General features: G+C 44.0%; 1 protein-coding gene across 1 annotated transcript; it reads right to left on the bottom strand.

Moving 5' to 3' along the window:
- Window positions 1–1646: 1646 nt before the first annotated feature.
- On the bottom strand, window positions 1647–17352 carry CCRL2 (C-C motif chemokine receptor like 2). The gene is made up of 3 exons (XM_057706210.1): window positions 17325–17352; window positions 3279–3398; window positions 1647–2724 (listed from the first exon to the last, which is right to left on the bottom strand). The coding sequence occupies exon 3, from the start codon at window positions 2710–2712 to the stop codon at window positions 1666–1668; it is 1047 nt and encodes a 348-aa protein (XP_057562193.1). The 5' UTR covers window positions 2713–2724; window positions 3279–3398; window positions 17325–17352; the 3' UTR covers window positions 1647–1665.
- Between the last annotated feature and the right edge of the window lie 6770 nt (window positions 17353–24122).

A 24122-nucleotide genomic window follows, 5' to 3' on the forward strand; every position in this document is an offset into this window, starting at 1 on the left:
GCTGGATCACCCACCACAGACTTCTGATTTTCAATAACTGTTTCACTCTCAGTCACTGTAAGAGTTTATTCTCTACACACACCATGTTTTCATTCTAAAAATTCTGAAAGGATTTGTTCTGTGAGTTCATCACTGTGTCTATAAACATCCAAAAACGTTATCATTTTGTCTGAGATTCCTGTCCCATATGTGGTAGAAGTGAATGGAGGGTCCAGACCTACTCATATCAGTGTGCAGAGAGGGTTTCTGTGTCCTTTCTCCTTCTCCTCTTTTCATATCTGCTGGAGTACTTTCAGCTGAGGTCTTGCTCTTGACTTGTCATGGTGTTTTTATTTGCTATTTAATGTAATTCAGGATGAGCCCTGTCTTAGCTCAGGCTGTCACAACAAAATACCGTAGACTGGGTGACTTAAACAGCAGAAATGTATTTCTCACAGTACTCAAGGCTGGGAAGTCCAAGATCAAGGTGCCGGCATAGAGGAGTTTCTGGTGCAGGCTCTCTTCTTGGCTTGCAGATGGCCACCTTCTCGCTGTGTCCTTACATGGTACAGAGAGAGCGCAAGTTCTCTGGTGTCTCTTCTTGTAAGGCACTAATCCCATCCTGAGGACTCCGCCTCATCTAAACCTACTTACCCCCCTTCAACATATGAATGTTTTGCAGGGCACAATTCATCCATAGCATCCGGCGAGGACACGGAAGAGCCAGTGATTGGTGTAGACTGTGCTCCCTCCCTGCAGGGTCTCCCCTAGGTGCCAGCTCCTCCCTCCTCAGTGATGGAGGTGTGAGGTTGTGGGCCATGGGCAGCCTGTATTTTATCTGTCACCTCTCCTTGGGATATGTAGCAGAAAATGGGAACTGAATTGCCTCAGACCAGTGCTTATTATGACGTTTTGTAGTCACAGTCTGGTGAGGCCTGAGATGTATGTTACACTGAAAAGGACAAAACACGCCTTGTGTTAAACATGTCTAGACATAATCTTACATTTACTATTGTTAAATAGGAGGAAGTGCTAGAAACCTTGGGAGGCTCAGAGGTTGGGGGTATCTGGGGGCCTCGGGTGTGGCGAGTAGCCAAGAAAACCCAGAGAACTTTCCACAGAGCAAGTCCTTGTTCCTCTGTTTATCCAGAGCCTCCAGCTGGGCAGCCCTTTCAATTACCTGAAAGAAAATGTGCCTCATAAATTACTTCTGTGTGAATGGGTTGCTTCTAATTTGGAATGTGGTCCAGTTGGTTTTAAAAGTGCATATTTGCATGATGTGTTTTCTCACTTGAATATCGGAGGTTTGGCGTGCTGGCCAAAGTATGGGTTCTGGAGTGAATGGCACCCGGGTTTGTGTCCCAGAGTTGCCACTCTGTCTAGCTGTATGATCTTAGACAAATTTCGGAGCCTCAGTTTCCTCCCCCAGAGAAATGAGACTAATTCTACCCATGCCATGAGCAAGCAGTGAGGCCTGGAGGAGCTCACTTTTGTCAAGAGCCTAGCACAGCACCGGAGACAAATTCAGGTGCTGTGCTAGGCTCTTGGTGAATGTTTGTTCACCTCCCCCTTTTATTCCTGGATCCCACTGTATGTACAAATGTGTAAAAACTATTGCACAAGACAATGCAGTGAGTGAAAAATTGATGTTTATTTATCCCGCCTTTGACAGGAGCTAGTTTACGTTTAAGTGGAAAGGCGATATTCTTCCCTTGATGTGCCTTGGGCAGTTTCCTCAGTGGGTTGAGGAACAGTGCCATTGAGTAGATGGCAGAGTTGGCAGAGGTGTTTCCTAAATGGCTTGTTGAGAAATACGTAGAGGAGAGGGTTGATGCAGCAGTGGGTGACAGCGATGATTTGCGTGATCTGAACGCCTCTGTTCAAGTTATAACTGCTCTCACAGCCATGCAGGGAGAAGTGTTCATTGAAAGCAGACAGGAAAAGTGCAATATTGTAGGGTCCCCACATCAGAAGGAAAACAGCCATTATGGTGAAAACAAGCTTGAAAAGGTCATAGTTCCTTTCCCTGAACTTCAGTGTTTTCCTCATTCGCACGTAGCAAAATACAAAAACAAACAGTGGCAAAAGAAATCCCAAAATGTTCATCTTCAAGGCCAGAAAATGCTTCCAGAATGTCTCATCAACTGGTAGGAAGTGAGGTTTGGTAAAGAAACACTTGTATTTCTGGCTTTCCATCTGAGGTTTGTAAAAAGCAAGTTCAGGCAAAGTGAGCAGAATGGCTGTAACCCACGCCAGAGCGCTTGTGAGGATGCTGCCGGCCACCACCCTGCAGGCAGAGAAAAGCCTTCTCACACGGAAAAACTCCTGGTACCTTTGCCCAGTCAGAAGGACAGTGAAAAATGCCTCACTGTACAGGCCTATGGAGTAGAGTGCCACGAGAATTTTACACAGGGGGTCACCAAGAACCCCCTCACGTGAGGCCGTGTAAGCCCAGAACGGCAGGATGAGCAAGAAACACAAGTTAGAAACTGCTAAGTTGAGGAAATAGATATTTTCCACTTGTTTGAGTCCTTTATATTTTACCAGGATAAGCACAACCACGATATTGTCCAGGAGGCCAGCTATGAACACCATGGTGTAGAGGTAGGGCACCAGCTGGGCTGAGAGAATCTTGGGATCATATGGGGTGCATGGTTCTATTTCGTTGTTACTCAGATCGTCTTCTATGAAGACATCATAATCGTCCTCTGGTGCTGCTGTGTAATTAGCCATCTTCAGGCTGCCCTGTGGAGACATGAAAGATTATTTTCCCCTCATACAGCTGTGTGGTCCTGGAGGCAACAGCACATAGGACTACAGCCCATGCAGCCATACTCGCTCTTTTCTGGTGTCTAATTTTAGCCAGAGCAGGTGTACAACTCAGAAGATTGAAAATAAACATTTCTTTAACATGCCCCTACATCCTGAGAGCAGCTATGATTCATCCCTTCATTAAGCACTTAGGTGTTTAGTAGTATGCGAGCTACCACAGGCAGAGAAAAGTAAGCATTACCCTTTTTCATATAACTTCATTCTCTTGGTAGAAACAAAACTCGCCTACTTGAAGCCATGTAAGAAAAAACACAAAGAGAACTAAATACCGGGGTTAAGTTCCACAAAATCGATGTCAGTCACAATTTCTATGCATTTAAAAAGTTTGCTCACCTCGTGTAACAGCCTCCTGTGACAGGCAGAGAGGTCTGAGTTCTTCTTCGAAGGATATAAATAAATGTTTGCAAAAGCGAAACCACCCTAAGCATCGACATGGACATAACTGGTTAAATATATCGATGACTTACCCACTGACCGAGTTCCTAGGAGGGGAGGGCACTGCCTCCTGCCCTACCATCCGAGTTGCTGTGGAAACCGTCTGGGCCCGTTGAAAGGCTGGCTTCCTTCTGAACAGCAGGCTTCTGACCCTTAGGGGCAAGAGAAACCACTGTTTATCCGCTGGTGGCTGTGTTCCACCAGTCACAGGTCTTGGGGACTAACCAAAATAAAGCAACTTGAAAGCTCCCCCAGACCCCTGGAGAGTTTCTTAAGCTGCAAAGAGAAACCGGGAAGTTGTTTTCTCCTGCTGCTTCCACCCCCACCCCGTTCCCCGCCTTTGATTTCCCCGTGGCCATCCTGCTGGCCGCAGTAGATAAGGGAACTAAGTTACTGCTGCTTCTCAGTGATACTGAGGGAGGGATAGGAAAGTGCTGTGACGTGTAGCTCTGAGCAGGTGGTGGCTAGCAGCAGAGGAGAGAAGTGTCACACACGGTGACTGTGTGTCCAGGCCCAGGGGCCTGACGCTCCCTTGTAGCGTTTCATCAGTATTAGCACACGGAGCTTTGAGAACTTGCAGTGAGAACCACTGCCTGGGTTTTCGTTGCCACTTTTGAGAGACATTGTGTGCTTTGGCTGAGGAATGGGGCCCCAAGGGAGGATTCGGGGACAGTGGAAACCACAGAGTGATGTCAGTTGTGAAGGGGAGGGATGCAGAGATGGGGCCTCAGTAATTGACATGAGGGAACCAAGCAGTTAGGCAGGATGTTAGGAGCTGACCCTGATCCTAGAAGGAGGACCCAGCACAGGAAAATTCCATGGTGAGAACGCAGAGGCTCCACCAAGTCGCTGTGCAGAGAATGTGAGGGGAACAAGTTCAACCCCAGTTTGAGGCTGGGGTGGGGTGGGGTGAGGTTTAAGGCCAGAGAGCAAGGAAGCTGAGAATCCAGATTTGGAGTGGTGGGAGGAGGGCATGGGAAGGAGGAAGGGGATGGTGGCAGTTTGGAAGAAAGATAAACTGAGGAAAAGAACTTGAAATAACTGGAAAATCTGTATGAACTTCTCCTGGATCAATTCTTTGTACCTGGGATGGACCTAATTTGGGGACCAGTCTTACACGTTGGCTTAGCATGCATTTCACTGGTTAAAGGACATCTGTTAATGCCAAAGATGTGTTTGAGGTGGTAGTTGGTACGGAATGTGTACCTGTCAAAATAGAAATGGAACTGAGGAAACTATTAAGGGAAAGAAAAAATAAACATTAAAAGGGCCTGGACAAATATGTGATCAAGCATTAAATTTAACTGAGAGGGAAACTCATGATGTTCCTCCGTATGGAGGGGTTGGGAGGGGTAGGGAGGGCTTTGTGTTGGTGGGAACCTAGGCTGTGACTATTTCCCAGCAAGTCTTCCCACACTGTCCCCCAGTATGGCTTCTGTGGGTGAGTGAGGGTCGCCGGGCCCTGCTCCTTCCTCCTGGGACTCTGTCCCCAGCAGCTGGGCTATCTGGAGCCACACCAGTCACCCCAGAACTTTGACTGGGTAAGTGATGGTGGCTCGTGATGCTTTATTGCCTGATACTCACTGGTCAGTCCCAGGCAGGGGAATGAGGGTCAAGTCAAACTTTGAAACTTGAAAAACCCCATGAACACACACAATGCACATTACGTGGTTAAGTGGAGGAAAATAGACGCCTCGTCTGTGTCACAGAATCATGTGAAATTTGAAGTTTCCTAAAGAAAACACTTTGGTAAATTCAGGATCACCCTAACTTCCTGGTATTTGTATGACTTTCACTTTCAGAATTATTTTATTTTGGCTTGATTCCCAGCATTCTGCTTATTCACACCGAGGCCATGGGATTCTTTTTTTTTTTAATTGAGATATGATTGTATATCATTGTATATTGATTGTATACAGTCAGTTAACATTGATTAAGTTTAAGGTGTACAGTATTGATTTGATATGTTTATGTTGCAATACGATTGCCCTGGTAGTGTTAGCTGACAACATTATCCGCTTTTCTGGTGGTGGAAACAAGGGCTGTTTTCTTAGCAGTTTTAATATTTATAATACAGTTTTGTTGTCTGTAATCACTGTACTGTGTATTAGATCTCCAAGACCTCGGATTCTTGAAAATTCTAAATTGGTAGGAAGGAATGGTGTAAAAGTCTGAAGCTGAGGTAAGAGGAAAGTTTTATTTACCATTCTAATACCTGGAACTGTGATAGGGCCGTCATCACTGGTGAAACTTCACCACGTTCTGTGGCTTTGGCATGTGGCTCACAAACCTTACCTTTGAGGGTCTGAGTTCCTCTTTATCACTATAATTAAATCCCAGTTTTTTAAAAAATTGAAGTATAGTTGATTTGCAATATTATCAGTTTCAGGTATATAACATAATAATTCAGTATTTTTATAGATTATACTACATTTAAAGTTATTAGAAAATAATGGCTATGTTTCCCTGTGCTGTACAATATATCCTTGTTGCTTATTTATTTTATACATAATAGCTTGTATCTTTTAATCCTTTACCCCTATCTTGCCCTTTCTCCCCATACCTCCCCCACTGGTTTGTTCTCTGCATCTGTTCTCTACATCTGTGAGTACCGTTCTCTTTTTTTTTTTTTTTTTTTTTTTTTTTTTTTTTTTTTATTATTTTATTTTATTTTTTTTGGGGGTACACCAGGTTCAATCAATTGTTTTTTTTACACATATCCCCATATTCCCTCCCTTCCTTGACGCCCCCCCCTCGATTCCCCCCCACCCTCCCTGCCCCAGTCCTCTAAGGCATCTTCCATCCTCGAGTTGGACTCCCTTTGTTATACAACAACTTCCCACTGACTATTTTACAGGTGGTAGTATATATATGTCTGTACTACTCTCCCGCTTCTTCTCAGTTTCCCCTTCACCCCCCGCCCCCTCCCATACCTCGAGTTCTCCAGTCCATTCTCTGTATCTGCTTCCCTGTTCTTGTCACTGAGTTCATCAGTACCATTTTTATATTCCGTATATGTGAGTTAGCATACAATATTTGTCTTTCTCTTTCTGACTTACTTCACTCTGTATGACAGATTGTAGTTCTATCCACCTCATTACATATAGCTCCATCTCATCCCTTTTTATAGCTGAGTAATATTCCATTGTATATATATGCCACATCTTCTGTATCCATTCATTTGTTGATGGGCATTTAGGTTGCTTCCATGTCCTGGCTATTGTAAATAGTGCTGCAATAAACATGATGGTACAAGTTTCTTTTGGGATTATGGTTTTCTTTGGGTATATGCCCAGGAGTGGGATGACTGGATCATATGGTAGTTCTATTTGTAGTTTTTTAAGGAACCTCCAAATTGTTTTCCATAGTGGCTGTACCAACTTACAGTCCCACCAACAATGCAGGAGAGTTCCCTTTTCTCCACACCCTCTCCAACATTTGTTGTTTCCAGACTTTGTGATGATGGCCATTCTGATTGGTGTGAGGTGATACCTCATTGTGGCTTTGACTTGCATTTCTCTGATGATGAGTGATGTTGAGCATCTTTTCATGTGTTTGTTGGCCATCTGTATGTCTTCTTTGGAGAAATGTCTATTTAGGTCTTCTGCCCATTTGTGGATTGGGTTATTTGCTTTTTTGGTATGAAGCTGCATGAGCTGCTTGTATATTTTGGAGGTTAATCCTTTGTCCGTTGTTTCATAGGCAATTATTTTTTCCCATTCTGAGGGTTGCCTTTTAGTCTTGTTTATGGTTTCTTTTGCTGTGCAAAAGCTTTTAAGTTTCATGAGGTCCCATTCGTTTATTCTTGATTTTATTTCCATGATTCTAGGAGGTGGGTCAAAAAGGATGTTGCTTTGATGTATGTCAAAGAGTGTTCTGCCTATGTTTTCCTCTAGGAGTTTGATAGTGTCTGGCCTTACATGTAGGTCTTTAATCCATTTGGAGTTTATTTTTGTGTATGGTGTTAGGAAGTGTTCTAATTTCATTCTTTTACATGTTGCTGTCCAATTCTCCCAGCACCACTTATTGAAGAGGCTGTCTTTTTTCCATTGTATACTCGTGCCTCCTTTGTCAAAGATAAGGTGCCCATATGTGTTTGGGCTTACTTCTGAGTTCTCTATTCTGTTCCATTGATCTTCCTTTCTATTTTTGTGCCAGTACCATACTGTCTTGATCACTATGGCCTTGTAGTATAGTTTGAAGTCAGGAAGCCTGATTCCACCCACTCCATTTTTCCTTCTCAAGATTGCTTTGGCTATTCGGGGTCTTTTGCGTTTCCATACAAATCGTAAGATTTCTTGCTCTAGTTCTGTGAAAAATGCCATTGGTAATCTGATCGGGATTGCATTAAATCTGTAAATTGCTTTGGGTAGTACAGTCATTTTCACGATGTTGATTCTTCCAATCCAGGAACATGGTATATCCCTCCATCTGTTTATGTCATCTTTGATTTCTTTCATCAATGTCTTAAAGTTTTCTGCATACAGATCTTTTGCCTCCTTAGGCAGGTTTATTCCTAGGTATTTTATTCTTTTGGTTGCAATGGTGAATGGGAGAGTTTCCTTAATTTCTCTTTCTGCTCTTCCGTTGTTCGTGTATAGGAATGCAAGAGATTTCTGTGCATTAATTTTGTATCCTGCTACTTTACTAAACTCATCAATGAGTGCTAGCAGTTTTCTGGTAGAGTCTTTAGGGTTTTCTATATATAGTATCATGTCATCTGCAAAGAGTGATAATTTTACTTCTTCTTTTCCAATTTGGATTCCTTTAATTTCTTTTTCTTCTCTGATTGCTGTGGCTAACACTTCCAAAACTATGTTGAATAACAGTGGTGAGAGTGGACACCCTTGTCTTGTTCCTGTTCTTAGAGGGAATTCTTCCAGTTTTTCTCCATTGAGAACAATGTTGGCTTTTGGTTTGTCATATATGGCTTTTATGATGTTGAGGTAATTTCCTTCTATGCCCATTTTCTGGAGAGCTTTTATCATAAATGGATGTTGAATTTTGTCAAAAGCTTTTTCTGCATCTATTGAAATGATCATATGGTTTTTATCCTTCAATTTGTTGATATGATGTATCACGTTGATTGATTTGCGTATATTGAAGAATCCTTGCATCCCAGGGATAAACCCCACTTGATCGTGGTGTATGATTTTTTTAATGTGCTGTTGCAGTCTGTTAGCTAGTATTTTGTTGAGGATTTTTGCATCTATATTCATCAGTGATATTGGTCTGTAGTTTTCTTTTTTTGTGACATCTTTGCCTGGTTTTGGTATCAGGGTGATGGTAGCCTCATAGAATGAGTTTGGGAGTGCTCCGCCTTCTGCAATATTTTGGAAGAGTTTGAGAAGGATAGGTGTTAACTCTTCTCGAAATGTTTGATAGAATTCGCCTGTGAATCCATCTGGTCCTGGGCTTTTGTGTGTTGGGAGATTTTTAATCACTGCCTCAATTTCTGTACTTGTGATTGGTCTGTTCATGGTTTCTATTTCTTCCTGGTTCAGTCTTGGAAGATTGTATTTTTCTAAGAATGTATCCATTTCTTCCAGGTTATCCAATTGATTGGCATATAGTTGCTTGTAGTAGTCTCTCATGATGTTTTGTATTTCTGAGGTGTCCGTTGTGACTTCTCCTTTTTCATTTCTAATTCTGTTGATTTGCATCTTCTCCCTTTTTTTCTTGATGAGTCTGGCTAATGGTTTATCAATTTTGTTAATCTTCTCAAAGAACCAGCTTTTAGTTTTATTGATTTTTCTTATGGTTTCTTTCCTTTCTTTTTCATTTATTTCTGCTCTGATCTTTATGATTTCTTTCCTTCTGCTCATTTTGGGGTTTCTTTGTTCTTCTTTCTCTAGTTGTTTGAGGTGTAAGGTTAGGTTGTTTATTCGATCATTTTCTTGTTTCTTAAGGTAGGACTGTATTGCTATAAACTTCCCTCTTAGAACTGCTTTTGCTGCGTCCCATAGGTTTTGGGTTGTTGTGTTTTCGTTGTCATTTGTTTCTAGATACTTTTTGATTTCCTCTTTGATTTCTGTAGTGATTCCTTGGTTGTTTAATAGTGAATTGTTTAGCCTCCATGTGTTTGTATTTTTTGCAGTTTTTTTCCTGTAATTGATATCTAGTCTCATGGCATTGTGGTCTGAGAAGATGCTTGATATGATTTCAATTTTCTTGAATTTGCTGAGGTTTGATTTGTGACCCAGGATGTGATCTATCCTGGAAAATGTTCCGTGTGCACTTGAGAAGAAAGTGTAGTCTGTCGTTTTTGGATGGAATGTCCTATAAATATCAATTAAGTCGAGATGGTCTAATGTGTCATTTAAAGCTTGTGTGTCTTTATTTATTTTCTGTTTGGATGATCTGTCCATTGATGTAAGTGGGGTGTTCAAGTCTCCCACTATAATTGTGTTACTGTCGATGTCCCCTTTTATAGCTGTTAGCATTTGCCTTATGTATTGAGGTGCTCCTATATTGGGGGCATAGATATTTACCATTGTGATATGTTCTTCTTGGATGGATCCCTTGATCATTATGTAGTGCCCTTCCTTGTCTCTTTTAATAGTCTTTACTTTCAAGTCTAATTTGTCTGATATGAGTATTGCTACTCCAGCTTTCTTTTGACTTCCATTTGCATGGAATATCTTTTTCCATCCCTTCACTTTCAGTCTATATGTATCCCTTGGTCTGAAGTGGGTTTCTTGTAGGCAGCATATAGAAGGGTCTTGTTTTTGTATCCATTCAGCCAGTCTGTGTCTTTTGGTTGGAGCATTTAATCCATTTACATTTAAAGTGATTATTGACATGTGTGTTCCAATTACCATTTTCTGAATTGTTTTGGGTTTGTATTTGTAGGTGTTTTCCTTTTCTTGTGTTTCCTACTTAGAGAAGTTCCTTTAGCACTTGTTGTAAGGCTGGTTTGGTGGTGCTGAATTCTCTTAACTTTTGCTTGTCTGGAAAGCTTTTGATTTCTCCCTCAAATCTGAATGAGATTCTTGCTGGGTAAAGTATTCTTGGCTGTAGGTTTCTCTCTTTCAGGACTTTCAGTATATCCTGCCATTCCCTTCTGGCCTGCAGAGTTTCTGTAGAAAGGTCAGCTGTTATCCTGATGGGTTTTCCCTTATATGTTGTTTGTTGCTTTTCTCTTGCTGCTTTTAATATTTTTTCTTTGTGTTGAATTGTCGTTAGTTTGATTAATATGTGTCTTGGTGTATTTCTCCTTGGGTTTATTCTGTATGGGACTCTCTGTGCTTCTTGGACTTGGTTCATTATTTCCTTTCCCATGTTGGGGAAGTTTTCCACTAGAACCTCTTCAAATATTTTCACAGACCCTTTCTTGTTTTCTTCTTCTTCTGGGATGCCTATAATTCGAATGTTGGTACGTTTAAGGTTATCACTGAGGTCTCTGAGGCTGTCTTCTAGTCTTTTTATTTTTTTATCTTTTTCCTGCTCTGTGGCGTTTATTTCTTCCATTCTATCTTCCAACTCACTTATTCGTTCTTCTGCCTCAGTCATTCTGCTGGTTAGAGCATCTAGAGTATTTTTAATTTCAGTTATTTTGTTATCCATTGCTGTTTGTTTTTCTGAGTTCTTATGAACTGTTTCTTGTACTTTCTCTAATTTGTTATCGAGATTTTGTATCATTTTTACTATCATTACTCTAAATTCTTTTTCAGGCATTTTTCCTATTTCCTCCTCATTTATTTGGTCTTGTGGGTTTTTTTCCTGCTCCTTTGCCTGCATGGTGTTTCTTTGTTTCCTCATGGTTGTCCAAGCTTTTGGGGTTGCTTGTCCTGGTGATAGAGGTGTTTATAGAAGACTGTCCAAGCCTCAGACTAATGTCCAAGTATTGGATTAGCCGAATATTCAGTCTAGGAAACACATACATGTATAAGACACACAATTATTGAATCCGTTAGGACATAAGGCTCTAGAAAGACCTGACAGAACCCCAGTGTGCTATCAGATATTCAGAGAGAAACCCAGCAGAAATTGACAACTGAAACAGAACGAATCAGAGACAAAAGCAAAAGCAAACAAACAACAAATAACACCCTACACATACAAACATCAATCCAGGGAGATTTTGTAAGCTAGGATCAAATATAGAAAAGAGCTGGAGTACCACCAGAGAGAATGGAGATTCTCAGAATGTAATTAGACAACTGTACTAAGAACTAAGATAAAGACAAAAGCCTAATATTAATACCAAGGCAGTGCATCATCTGGAGAATAGAGCAAGGAGTCTGAGCAGACCGATAGTGTTGCTTATAAGTATGTTAAGATAAAATACACTTAAAATGGCTGGAAGAAAGGGGAACAGAAGAGCGTAATGTGGTTGGAAATATGCAAAGAAAAAGAAAGGAATAGAAGTGTATAAAAGAAAGGGATGAAAGGAAAGTATGAAAGATATTTTGTCCGTACTACCAAAAACTTAGCTAGATATAGAAGTATTTTAAAAGGCAAAAAAAAAAAAAAAAAAAAAAAAAAAAAGAGTGAAAAATATCCTTATAAAATTATGTTGTAAAACTTGTAGATCCCTTAGGGCTAAGATCGTATTTAATAAATCAAAAAAAAAAAAAAAAAAAAAAAAAAAAAAAAAAAGAGAAAGGAAAAAAAAAAAAAAAGAAAAAAAAATCCAGAACTGATCCCCGAATGGACCAGTTCAATAGGTATTGATACTACTATTTCTGTTTCCTTAGCGTCTCAGCTGTAAGTGTCCTTTTCCTTGCCTTGGGTTTTTTTTTTTTTTTTGCGTTATTCTGTGACCAGCAGAGGTTCCTTTATTGTTCGTCTGTAAGCCTCGGTGTGTGGGGAGGGAGAGGGTGCAATAGTGGCTCCTTCTCCTGGGAGGGAGTGAGCAGTGGCGCACTGTTGCTTCAGTCAGGCTTGGAGGTGCCTGTTGCAGAGAGCGCTGGTGGCTCAGGCGTACACAGAAAGTCTTAGAGTTGGGCCTCTCTCGGGGTTTTTTCTTTTTGATGCTGGTTTGTTTTTTTTTTTTCTCTCGGCAGCCTCCCTGCTGCTGGCGTTGCAAGGAGTTTTAATCTAGCCCCGCCCGAGCGCCTGAGGGTACTTGTTATCCCTGAGCGCCTTATGTGGCCCCGCAGGGCGTCTCTCCGCTGCCTGTTGCAAAGGCGCAGAAAGAGAGGGAGAGGCTATGCGCGCGGCTCCTCCCCGCCGCCCGGGAGCCTGCAGCCTCCAGCCGCCATCATGGCCGGGCAGCTCTCAGGGATCGGCACTCCTCTCCGCGGACCTCCTCCCTCCTGTCCTCTCGGTCCGTCACCCTACCGGCAACAATGTTTCTCCCCCTGAACCAGCTCTCCGGTTCCCACGCTCCCGCTCCTGGACCCTCCGTTCAGCCGCGGATCGATGTCTCGGTCCGGGAACGCTGAGCTGCGCTGCGGACCCTCCGTATGTTTCTCACTCCCTCCCGTCTGCCACAGCTCCGCCGCTTCACCCTCTTTGAGCCCTCGTAGATGCCTCCCTACCGGCTATGTCAGGTTCTCCGCAGCCCTTTCCGGTGTCCGAGGCCGTCTGCTGGTGTTCAGCTGGTTCTCTGTGGGAATGACTGCCTCCTTCCGTGCATTCCCAATGCATCTGTGGAGAGGGATGCACTCCACGTCTCTCTACTTCGCCGCCATCTTTTTTTCCCCACCGTTCTCTTTTGTTATATTCATTAGTTTGTTTTATTTTTTTAGATTCCACATATAAGTGATGATGTAGTATTTGTCTTTCTCTGACTTACTTCACCAAGCATAATACTCTCTATCCATGTTGTTGCAAATGGAAAAATTTCATTCATTTTTATGGCTAATATTCCACTGTATGTGTATACACCACATCTTCTTTATCCATTCATCTGTTTATGAACGCTTAGGTTGCTTCCACATCTTAGCTAATGTAAATAATGCTGCTGTGAACATTGGGGTGAATATATCTTTTCATATTAGTGGTTTCATTTTTTTCTGATATATACCCAGGAGTGTAATTGCTGGGTCATATGGAAGTTTTATTTTTAGTTTTTTGAAGAACCTCCATACTGTTTTCCATAGTGGCTGCACCAATTTACATTCCCACCAATGGTGTATGAGGGTTCCCTTTTCTCTATATCCTCACCAGCGTTAGTTATTTGTGGCCTTTTTGATGATAGCCATTCTGACAGGTGTGAGATTTTGATTTGCATTTCACTTGACGATTAATGACGTTGAGCATCTTTTCATGTGCCTGTTGGCCATCTGTATGTCGTCTTTGGAAAAATGTCTATTCAAGTTCAATCCCAGTTTCAGTCTAGGAAGCTATCATGTTATAATGCTTATTCCTCCATACATGTAGATCACTCATTTGTTCGATTCATTTATTTAACAACTGTTTGTAAAAAGTGCCTAGCATGTGCCCAGCACTGTTCCAGATGCTGGGCACACATCAGTAGGCAAACATCCTGACCTTCATGGAACTTACATTATAGACAAAAACAAAATAAGTAAATTGTAAGGTAGTAGGAGAGGAGTTCTGTGGAGAAAAGCAAAGCAAAGAAGGAGACTCGGAAGGGCCAGGGTGGTTTGGGGGTTCATGTTTTACGTAGGATAGAGAAAGCCGTGATGACAAGATGAGCTCTGATAATATGAAGCAGCAAGTGATTAGGTCCAAAAATTTATACTCATCTCATTTTTTCTTGTTACTAAGTTTTTGTATCCAGGAGGTTGGAAAACACATTGGGTGATGACTTTATTAATAATTTTACAGGAGATGCAGAAATATTTTTCATGTTACATTGGCATTCAATAAAAAAAAGCAAAGGATGCAGTGTACCCGTTAGTAATTTATTGCCTTTCAGCTCCTAACCCACCCATCCTTCCCTTGCTTTGTGATCCTTGAGCTGAACCCAGTAAACATTTCTCCTTTGCCAGCTGAGGTAGAAGGCATTGAGAATCACAGGAAGAGGCAGGGGCTTCTCATTCTGGTTCCAGAATTTTGTTGTTTGTTTTTGCTCCTTGGGATGACCTGACAGTGTTTGGGAGACTGAGTGGTGCCCACCCTACTGTGGGTCTCACTGGTACCCCTGCAGGCAGTTTCCTGCTCACCAGCCCCCAAGGGCAGCACCTCAGCAAACTCCTGACCATCCAGTGGGTTGCATTCACCCTCTCTAACAAGGTCTGAATCTCAGCCTTGGGAGGGAAGGCATCTCCCAGGTGTGTTTCTTCTTGGGTGCTCTGCCTAAGCCTAGAGGTCGCTCCCTGCATCTGCTTCTTACTCCCTACTCCCTTAGACAGTTAATCCCCTTTGACTGGTTAATAATTATTTGTAGTAAATGTTCTTTGTTCAAGTTACTGGTAAGATTCCTGTCTTTTGACTGGATGCTGATTGATACATACAACATTAAATTAGTTGAGTGGAGGGATAGGAGGGTGCTAGGATGCTGAATGCTAGTGTAATGACATTTTCAGAGGTCTAACTTGTTACTGAGAAATGGGTACTCAAAACTTTAGAACTACAATAATTTACCCCCTAAAATGGCTTCATCAAGTATCAGTGTTCTCAGATTATCTAACTGATTTTTATTAGCAAATATTACATTACAGAAAATTTGTTAAGTGTAGGAAAAAAGTCTGTGATAATGATATTCCCAAAATAGCAGCTATTATAATTTTTAAATAGCACTACTTGATGGAAAGTGTGTAAAACCTACTTTTATTTTATTTTACTTTTTGAATTAAATTTTAAAACTTCTTTTCAATAAAAGACACCATAAACAAAAAAAGATATACCACCAACTAGGAAAAGATATTTATAGTCCATCTAACAGACAAAGGATAAATATCCAGAATACATGAAGAACTGCAAACAGAGTAAAACCTGCTTTTAGAAAACAATTTTCCTCTGGATTCATTGGTACTGAGCAGTAGATTGAAGGGACACATACCTATGTGCTGTAATTTTAGGGATTCTGAGAATGTCTCATCCTGCCCCTGCATGTTCTCCCACTTCCTGTCTAAGCCTAAAATGTCACCTTAGTGCTTAGTCCTCTCAATACCTGCGCTACCTGGGAGGGCGACAGGGGAGGAGATGATGCTTCCAAAAAAACGATCGTATTGATGACCAGCCCTGCAATACAGATTTTATATGTACCTGCTGGAAGAAAAATAGTTAACTAGATTGTTAAAAAAGCCTTTCACAATTCATGTCTGGTGTATTCTGCATTGTGCTGAGAAGTATAAAAAAGGGGGGGAGGGGGAGCTTCACTCAAGTAAGTTTGAAAAATAGGTGGACTAAAAATATAAAGCAAGTTTCTTTACTACAGTGCTTCTCACAGCTTTTCAGGTGCTAATAAGCATTAGGATCCTAGAGAAAGTATGCAGCATTTCCCAAAATTGTCTGATCATGGAGTCCCCTTTTTAATTCTTGTGCAGTTACTTATGGACCAAGGGCTTTGCAGGATGTATTTCAAGAAATGTTGCCTCAGACACACACACGTTGCAGTGTTGTGTGGCAGCCAGGGGAACGAGCATAATTACTGAGGGTCCCAGCTTCCTCACTCTGAAATACATCCTTGCATCCATGCCAGCGCCATGCCTGCCAGGGGCTGCTTCCAGTCAGTGGCCCTATTAGGGGCGCTGGAACAGGCCCATTTCTGGGAGATGGACTGATGCTTCTTCCTAGCCTCACTTACTCCTTCTCTCCTTCCCTTGGGGTCAGACTTGCGTGGTAATCTGGCAGCTTTCCCAGCCTCTCCTGCCTCCCTTAGCAATCTTTCTCTGAGACATTTCCTCGAATACATTTCTTTTACGCCATGTTGCATCTTAGCATCTGTATCTTGAAGAACTTGGGCTAACACAGCCTTGGAAGGAAGACATCAGTCTCTAGAGAGTCTTGAGACTTCTGCTTGCTGGAGAATGATACGTTCAGCAGCATCTTAATACCTCGTCATCTTCTTACCCACTGTCAGCCTGTGGTCTGCGGGGGTCAGTCTTTTTGGGATACATAAGCCCGCTTGATTGTCCTCATGCCCCCATCCCCGCCATCTTCAGTCAGCGCCTCAGGTCAGATACCTTCTCCCAGTTCTCATGACCATTCTTCTTTGTGCCTCCTCTGCCCTCACCTCACCTCACCTCCTAATGTTCTTACCATCTCTTGTCCCTTGAGGATGCTCCTTCTCTCTCACACCTGCCTCACCCTTGGGGATAAGAAGGTGACACCCCTGGCCCCAGTGCCACTTGCGGACCGTTACTCCAATAAGATCTAATAGGTAGGTATATAAGAGACTGCGGTGGTCTCCAGCCGCCACCCTCTGCTCCACCTCATCATTACCACTGTCTGCCTGATTGACCCCATCTTTTATTCCTAAGACTAGTGTATGTGGTTAAGGAGCTTCTCTCCACCCCACTCTTCTCCAGCATCTTGGTGACGTAATTGCCCATGTTGACCCCCGTGCAGGACCCAGGGCTTTCAGCTCATTAGCTCAGCTTGACTGGCCTTCAGTTTTTACTCCACCGTCATCCACACGCATGGTCAGATTTCAGGTTTGTTAAATTTATCACCACTGAACTTCACAGTAAAATCGCTCACTCTTCTGATCACAGCGTCTGCTCCTTTGATCCCTCTCAGTCCATTCGCTGCTTCTGTAACTGTTGTTCTCCATCAAGCCCAATAGCCTCTGCCTCTCAGCCCCTCCTGTGATCACATCCATCCTAGTCTAACTGAGATCTAATAGTCTATTACGTGGTCATTCTCTGGTCAGTACCCTGAGCTCCCTTGACCACCAGCCTTAGATCAATCCATCAATCTAGTTCTCTCTGCCATTCTTTCTTTGAGAATGTGTTTCTGAGAATAGCTGGTTAAAACCACTTAGCCATGAGGACAAGATCCATCACTAATTTATGGTCTCCCATCTCAACTGGCTTCCAGAGGTTTTTCCAGTTTCCCTCGTAACTCTTCTGCATATCCCAAATTGTCACTTTTGCTTATTTTTCATTGGCTACTTTGAGCAATTTAAAACTCTTCCCATGTCTTCAAACGCCCACTTCCATCACCCACTTTTATGTTCAGGAGATGAGCTCACCTATTGCATTCTGAAACTCTCTTACCTCCCTGGTCCCCAGCTTCAAATTCTCCATTCTTCCCTCTTTCCATGGATAGAGTTGCTTCTCTTATATTGAAGTCTGATGTCTCCTCCTGCACTCTGGACCTCATTCTGTCTCATCTCCGTTAGTTGTTTCCATGTTTTGCTTTAGCTCCAGCCCCTCTCTCTCTATTGGATTCTCCAGAATTTAAAAATGCTCAGGTATCTGCCTTAAATAAAGACTGTAAACCCACCTTTAACCTCACACATTGCTCTGACTACTTACTCTTCCTCTTCCCAGGCAGCCTTCATTAGTTGTCCAGCTGCTTCACGTTGTTTACTCCCTACTGAGTCCCCTCTGGCCTGGCTTCTGTCCCCACCATTCCACTGAGATTGGTCTCCCCAGGGCCACCGACAACATCCTGTGGTGAAATGCAGTCCGCTGAGCTGGAGCAGCTACTGCCTATAAACGGGAGGCCCATATCCCTCTGCCACCCAGCTATAGACAACAACACTCCGGAGTCAGCACACATACACCACTGCATCTGGGGCTGCCCAAGTTGAAAACAGTGCTTAATGTTTTTGAAGCCCCTATAGAATCTCAAAAACAGTAGTGTGGGGCTTTCTAGTAAAGATGGCAGAGTGAAGTAGGGTCACAGACTCTTCCTCCTCCACTACCTTATAAAATGACTGAAAAATACTTTCAACAAAAATTCTAAAAATTTGCCAGTAGCAACTGAACAAGAAATAGAGTATAATCTTGTACCAAAACTTTGTGGTACCTTTGAGCTGTACCCAAACCTAATCTTACTACAGATACGGTGCTGAATAAAGAAGGAAAATCATTAAATCCTGAGAATTATTTCAGTACTCTTCGATTAGGAGACAAGGGGACTCAGAAGGTGAGTATGCATCCCTAGGAAAAGAGAGGGAAAACACCCACTGAGTAAAAGCCCCCATATTCCAGAAGGGTTTCTAGGATTTTTCATATTCTAAGACAGTGTGCTGAGTTAGGGCAATAAGACAAATTCTGTAAGAGTGGAATATACCTTTGTATACACTGAGTGGGTTCTGGTAATAATATTTTGTTCCTTTTTTAGGATTTTGATTCCTTATGAAAATACTTTTAATCAAATCATGATTTAATCAACTCTTTCGGAGTTCTCATCCTATAGTTGTTAGGCCTGCCAGCTGTCACTCATGGTGGTCATTTCTTTGTGTGTTTTGTAGTCTCAGTGTGAATTCATTTTTATTGGGGATTATTTTCTCTGCAGCAGCTTTTTCATGGCCTGAAGTGGGAGCACTCCCTTCCGGAGGAGTTTTGCGTTTGTTTCAGCCAGGAGCACTAAGAGTATCAGTGACCTGTGATGATGTTTCCTGGCCTGTTTTGGGGTCTCCCATTTTGAGGGTATTATAAAATTGAACCTCAGATTTTCATGTGGCACAGGTTTTGGATTCTCAGAAATTCTTCCCCTAGGCAAAAGCTATTGTCATCTGCCTCTGGGCGAGTTTCTTCTGGTCTTTTCCCAAGCGCTAGCTTTATGTCAGGACCTCTCAGTTCCAGATCCCCATCTCACGTAGCCTAAGGCCTTATTGTTTGCCCTCAGATTGGAGTTATACCTAGTGCCTTTTTTATGTGTGCAGCCTTTGATTTGTCTACATGAGACAGTGATCAGAATGATAAATATTCATTGAGTAGTGTTTCAATTCATATTTGTTGAAAAATGTCATTCATTTATTCATTTCCCAGGTATTTAGTGTCTACTGTCTTGTAAATCTTCCTTTTGCTCTTCTGTATCTACTCTCTTCTCTTCTCCACCTTGATTTATGTCCAGGGAGCCTTATCTTGTAACAGCAGGCTCCTCTATCCTCTGAGTTTCAGTTGCATTTTGCCAATGGGGAGTTGTAGGCAGGAGATTGGAAAGTGAGGTCAAGGGATTTAGCTCCCTGGCTCCTTCCTGGTGGGTCTCAGGGGTTGCCTTCCTGGTGGGGCTGGTGTGTGTTTTGACCTCTGAGCAGCTCTTGTCAGACAGCATCCCCTGCCACCTCCCTTGCCCTGTGCTCCTTGTTCCTGGCAGCGGGAACGGTGGCCTGCTCTCACTAGCACCAGATACTGCACCGTGTACTGTGGTTTCCCCATGCCCTCTCTAAGCTTTGTAAAGAGTCCTCTTACCAAACTTTCCTCAGTTGCCCTACTTGCGGGTGCCATTTGTTTGCTGCTAGGACTCTGCAGAACACGTCTCCTGAGTGCCAGGAACTTTGCCAGGTCCCTGGAGAAAATGGCAGCAAAGTATAGACCCCTTCTCTGCCCTCTTGGCATTGACTCTCTGGAGGGAAATGGTCAGGTGCATACCTAGTTATAATTCAGAGAGTCATGTGCTGTGCTGGGGGAGACACATGCAAGTAGGGGAGCAAGCAGTGGCACCTGGCCCAGCCAGAGGGACCAGGCAGGGTTTCCTGGGGTGGGAGGCTTCTAAGTCCACAGTCTGAATGAGAGTTAGCCAGACAAGGCATGCATAGGCCTCTTCCCCTCTCCTCCTTTTTCCTTCTGTGTCTTCTTTTTCAGGCCTTTGAGGGACCATCTACTGGGATGTCAGAGAAGGAGCAAGGTAAGGGGAAGTAACACAGTTCAAGGTAGAGGCATTTTATTACTTACTGGCAGCTGTGACTGAGTTTCTGTGGAAGAGAAAGTTGAAACCAAGAATCAGACTACCTTAGATTGCATTCCTGATAATCCAGAGCTCTCAGCGGCAGAGGTCCTGTTGGGGTGGCTTCCAGGAGACACGTGTGTAAGGGAGTGAGCAAGGCAGGACTGGGCAGAGGGAGAAGCCACCTCGATGTGGGTACGACACACACCTCAACACAATGTGGGGTCTCATCTGATCCTATGTGGAGCTCTGGGGTGGTCCTTGAGCGCTGTCCCACAGTGAGAGAAGGGGCCTGGCCTCTGCAGTCTCACATCAGCCAGTCATCGGCCGCAGCCACCCCGGGCAGGCAGGTCCCAGTGGCTGAGGGTGGTTCCCAGTGAGGGGTGCAGCAGCCCCATCCCCAGGACTGAAGTGGGCATGTGGGCAGAGCACTGCACAGGCTGAGGGTTCTGGTTTCCTGCAAATTTCATTTACCCTGAATGACAAGGAATGGAAACTGAAAATTTCAACACCACCATGTCATAAGACTGTGAAACCCATGTGTGTGGCATGTGGAAGGAGGAGTCATGTGCACAGCGAGGTCACGCTGCCCACTCACTCCACTTGACTGTTGCCTTGGTTACTCACCGTTGTCCTCAGGATGTGAAGAGAAGAGCGGAAGAGGAAGTGGTTTGTCCTTCCTGCCCCACCCTCCACCATTCCCCTCTCCTCTCTTTCCCCACCTCGCTGGCCATAACAGCTTTCATATAGTCAGTCATGTTAGATAGTCACTGATTGGATACTAACCCTGTCTTAATTAGATAAGAATTTTTTTCTTATAAACAGAGGTAAAAGATAATAAACTAAGTAGCATCTCACTTTAAAAATAGTTCCTTTAACAAAATTAAATCATGACAGATTTTAACTGCAGGACAGAGTTTGCCTTGGTCCTCAGCCTGGGTGGTTCCTTTGGGTCCCTCCAAGGGCTAAGGCCCATGTGAGCCCCACATGTTAGAGATGGCAGGCTGTGCTCCCTCCTGCCCGATGCTCCCCCAGGCTGGTCCTTGAGGCTCCTCAGAGGATCTGCAGCCATTTCCTTCCAGGCCTTGGGGCCTCTGAGGAGCTGGCTCCTGTCTCTGCATCAGAGTCCACGGTCCCATCCGTTCCTGTCCCAAATGACTCAGCCACACTCTCTGGAAGGATCACTGGAAAGGGCACTTCCCTCTCCTAGTAAACCAGGACCTTTAGACCACAAAGGCCAAGTCCCATCCCTTCGGGAGAGCCCAGAACTTGGGGACAAAAATCATGTTTTTTGGGGGAAGGAGGAAATATGGTTCTGTGCTCCTTTGCCGTGAGTTGACCCAGGAAGAGACAAAGCAGGAGCTCCGAAGTTATTGTGCCTTTCTGATTGCCTCACAGGGTCAGGAGGTGTTTTTTCCGTTCTTATCTTGCTTGGGAGCATTAGACATCTCTGACACTTCCTGTTCCTCCCAAAGCTGTCCCCTCTACAGTTGGCTTTGCCTTGCCCACCTTCACCTTCTCCTCCTCTGGGGCTCCTTTGCTGTCTGTGTTCTTCTGGATTCTGTCTAGAGCCACTTGTCCAGCCCCACGGTGTTCACTTCCTGTGACTCCAAATGTGAATCTCCACCCATTTGCTCTGCTGGACTCAAGGCCAGCACGTCCAGCTTCTCTCGACACTGCCACCTGGATGTCCTCCAGGATTTCTCAACCTGTCCTAAAAACTGAACCCATCATTCCACATCCTGGAGCCAGTGCTCCCCATCCCTTTGAGCTGGAGCCCAAGCCTGGACCCCCCCCCACCACTTACTCCCTGAATCCAAGTCTTGATGAGTGGTTCTCCCTCGTAGCTTTCAAATACACTAATTTCTGTCCACACAGAGCTCTTTACCTGGGTAAAGGCCTCCATTGTGTCCTAGAAAGAGCAGTGCCAAAACCTCAGCCCAGGGTCCCTACCTCCCTTCTTGTCTTCCTTCAGCACATCTGCCACTCGCTAGGGCCATTCAGGGTCCAAAGTATGCATTTACTCCATGGTTTCCAAGCCTCCTCCACCCACACTGGTCCACACTCCTTAGCAGGGTGTGCGAGGCCCATATTCATTTGTCCTCTACTCACCAGCCTCCAGTCCCAATTTTTTCCACTCCCTTCTCACTTTCCCCTCTCATGAAACCACTCACCATCTGTTCCCTGAAGCTACCTCTTCTCTGTGCCTCTGTGTTTTCTCATACACTGTTTCCACTGAAATTTCTCCATTCGTTCCACATATATACACTTTTCTTTGTAATTTCTCCTCGTAAAATAGCCTCCCCCACCCCCACCCCGCCCCATATGCTCACAAACTGGATTGCTGAGAAAGATGTCTGGAACTGCTATGTTCTAAGGTCACCTGGCCAAGGGGGTTGGAGGGGAGAGGGAACACACACTCATTAGGTCTTCACGTGCTGTGGGGAAGCTGAGAGCCTCTCTGGTGGCACCACTGTGGGCTTGTCCTGCGTCATCAGGTGTGGTAAGGCTGTGGAAGTAGTGGAGTGAAATGAATGGATGCCTTTGGATAGCCTGAGTGATAGTCCTGTGGCCGTGAACGTGTCCAGAACGTATCATGAGTCTGGAGTCAGCTGCAGCAGTCTGTGTGGGGCCTGATTCAGGGTCCTCCTTGCTGAGGCTGGAGGAGGGTTCTCAGCCACGGCTCTGCTGACAGCTGGGGTGGTTTTGTTGTGGGGGACTGTAGGATGCTGAGCAGCACCCCTAGTCTCTTCCCAAGTTGTAACAACGCAGTGTCTCCAGACATGGCTGGATGGCCCCTGGAGGAGGGTCATCCCCTGGTGGGATCCACTACGCTAGAGGAATCAACCATGGGAGCTGGGGGAAAGGGGAAAAATTTTTGGCAGCAGAGCACCGAACAGAAGATGAATTGCATGCATCCTGAATGTGGCTGAAGAATCATGGAGTTGGGTTGAAGGTGCTGTGAAAGATGGAATGGAACTCTGTGTTCTGAAACAAATGGAGCTCAGAATGAGGAAAAGTGTGTCTGGTTATAAAATAGTTTAATTTGTGCTTCTGAGTATGGGGTCTGATTTAACTAACCCTGCGTCATCAGAAGGCCCTCCTTGGTTCTCAGGCTTTCCCTGAGCCATCATCACTGCCAAGAAGCCAACTCTGACAGGCCAGCACGGGGCTGGAAGCCCTCCGCGGTGCTGGAGCATGCCTCACTCTACACTCTGCAATGGTCTGTGTATCTCTCTGGCTCCTGTCTCTAGACTCTTAAATCATTCCGTGAACACAGGAACTCGGGCCCCATTGTGACCCTAGCACCAGCATACTAGCTTCTCTATAAGTATTGGGTAAATAAATGATTAACTTAAAATGCAAATCCCCTGATTTAGTGACACTTTTCTACTGTAATGTGTTATTTAACCTGTGCTGGGTGAAAAATGGGAGAGGAGGTTTTGATAGAGGAGGAAAACTAGGGGTGGGGGACAGCACTTTAAGAGGGGCAAGAGGGTTCACTTTCCAAAAGTGATATTATTTTGTAATTAATATAAGATAACTTAAAAAAGCAGTTTCCAAAAGGACAGAGAAACACTTCGGGGACTTCCCTGGTGGTCCAGTGGGTAAGACCCCAAGCTCCCAATACAGGGGGCCCAGTTGATCTCTCGTTGGGGAACTATATCCCCGCATGCATGCTGCAATTAAGAGTTCACATTCCGCAACCAAGGAGTCTGCATGCCACAACTAAGGAGTCCGCATGCTGCAACTAAGAGCCCTCATGCTGCAACAAAGATCCTCTGTGCTGCAGCTAAGACCTGGCACAGCCAAAATAGATAGATAGGTAGATAGGTAGATAGATAGATAGATAGATAGATAGATAGATAGATAGATAGGAACACTTTGTAGCAGAAATGCCTGGTGTCTTGGTCAGCTTGAGTTGGCTGTAACCAGTCACTGTAGATGGGGTGGCTTAAACAACAGGCATTTATTTCTCACACTTCTGGAAGCTGGGAAGTCCAAGATCAAGGTGCCAGCAGATCTGGTGTCTGGTGAAAGCCTCTAGAAGGCCATCTTGTCCTTGTATCCTCACAGGGGAAGAGCAGAGAAAGAGCAAGCTCTCCTATCTCTTTTATAAGGGCACTAATGCCATTGGTGAGGGCTCCACCCTCATGATCTAGTTACCTCCCAAA

This window comes from Hippopotamus amphibius, chromosome 13, assembly GCF_030028045.1.
Source record: "Hippopotamus amphibius kiboko isolate mHipAmp2 chromosome 13, mHipAmp2.hap2, whole genome shotgun sequence".
Classification (NCBI taxonomy): Eukaryota; Metazoa; Chordata; class Mammalia; order Artiodactyla; family Hippopotamidae; genus Hippopotamus; species Hippopotamus amphibius.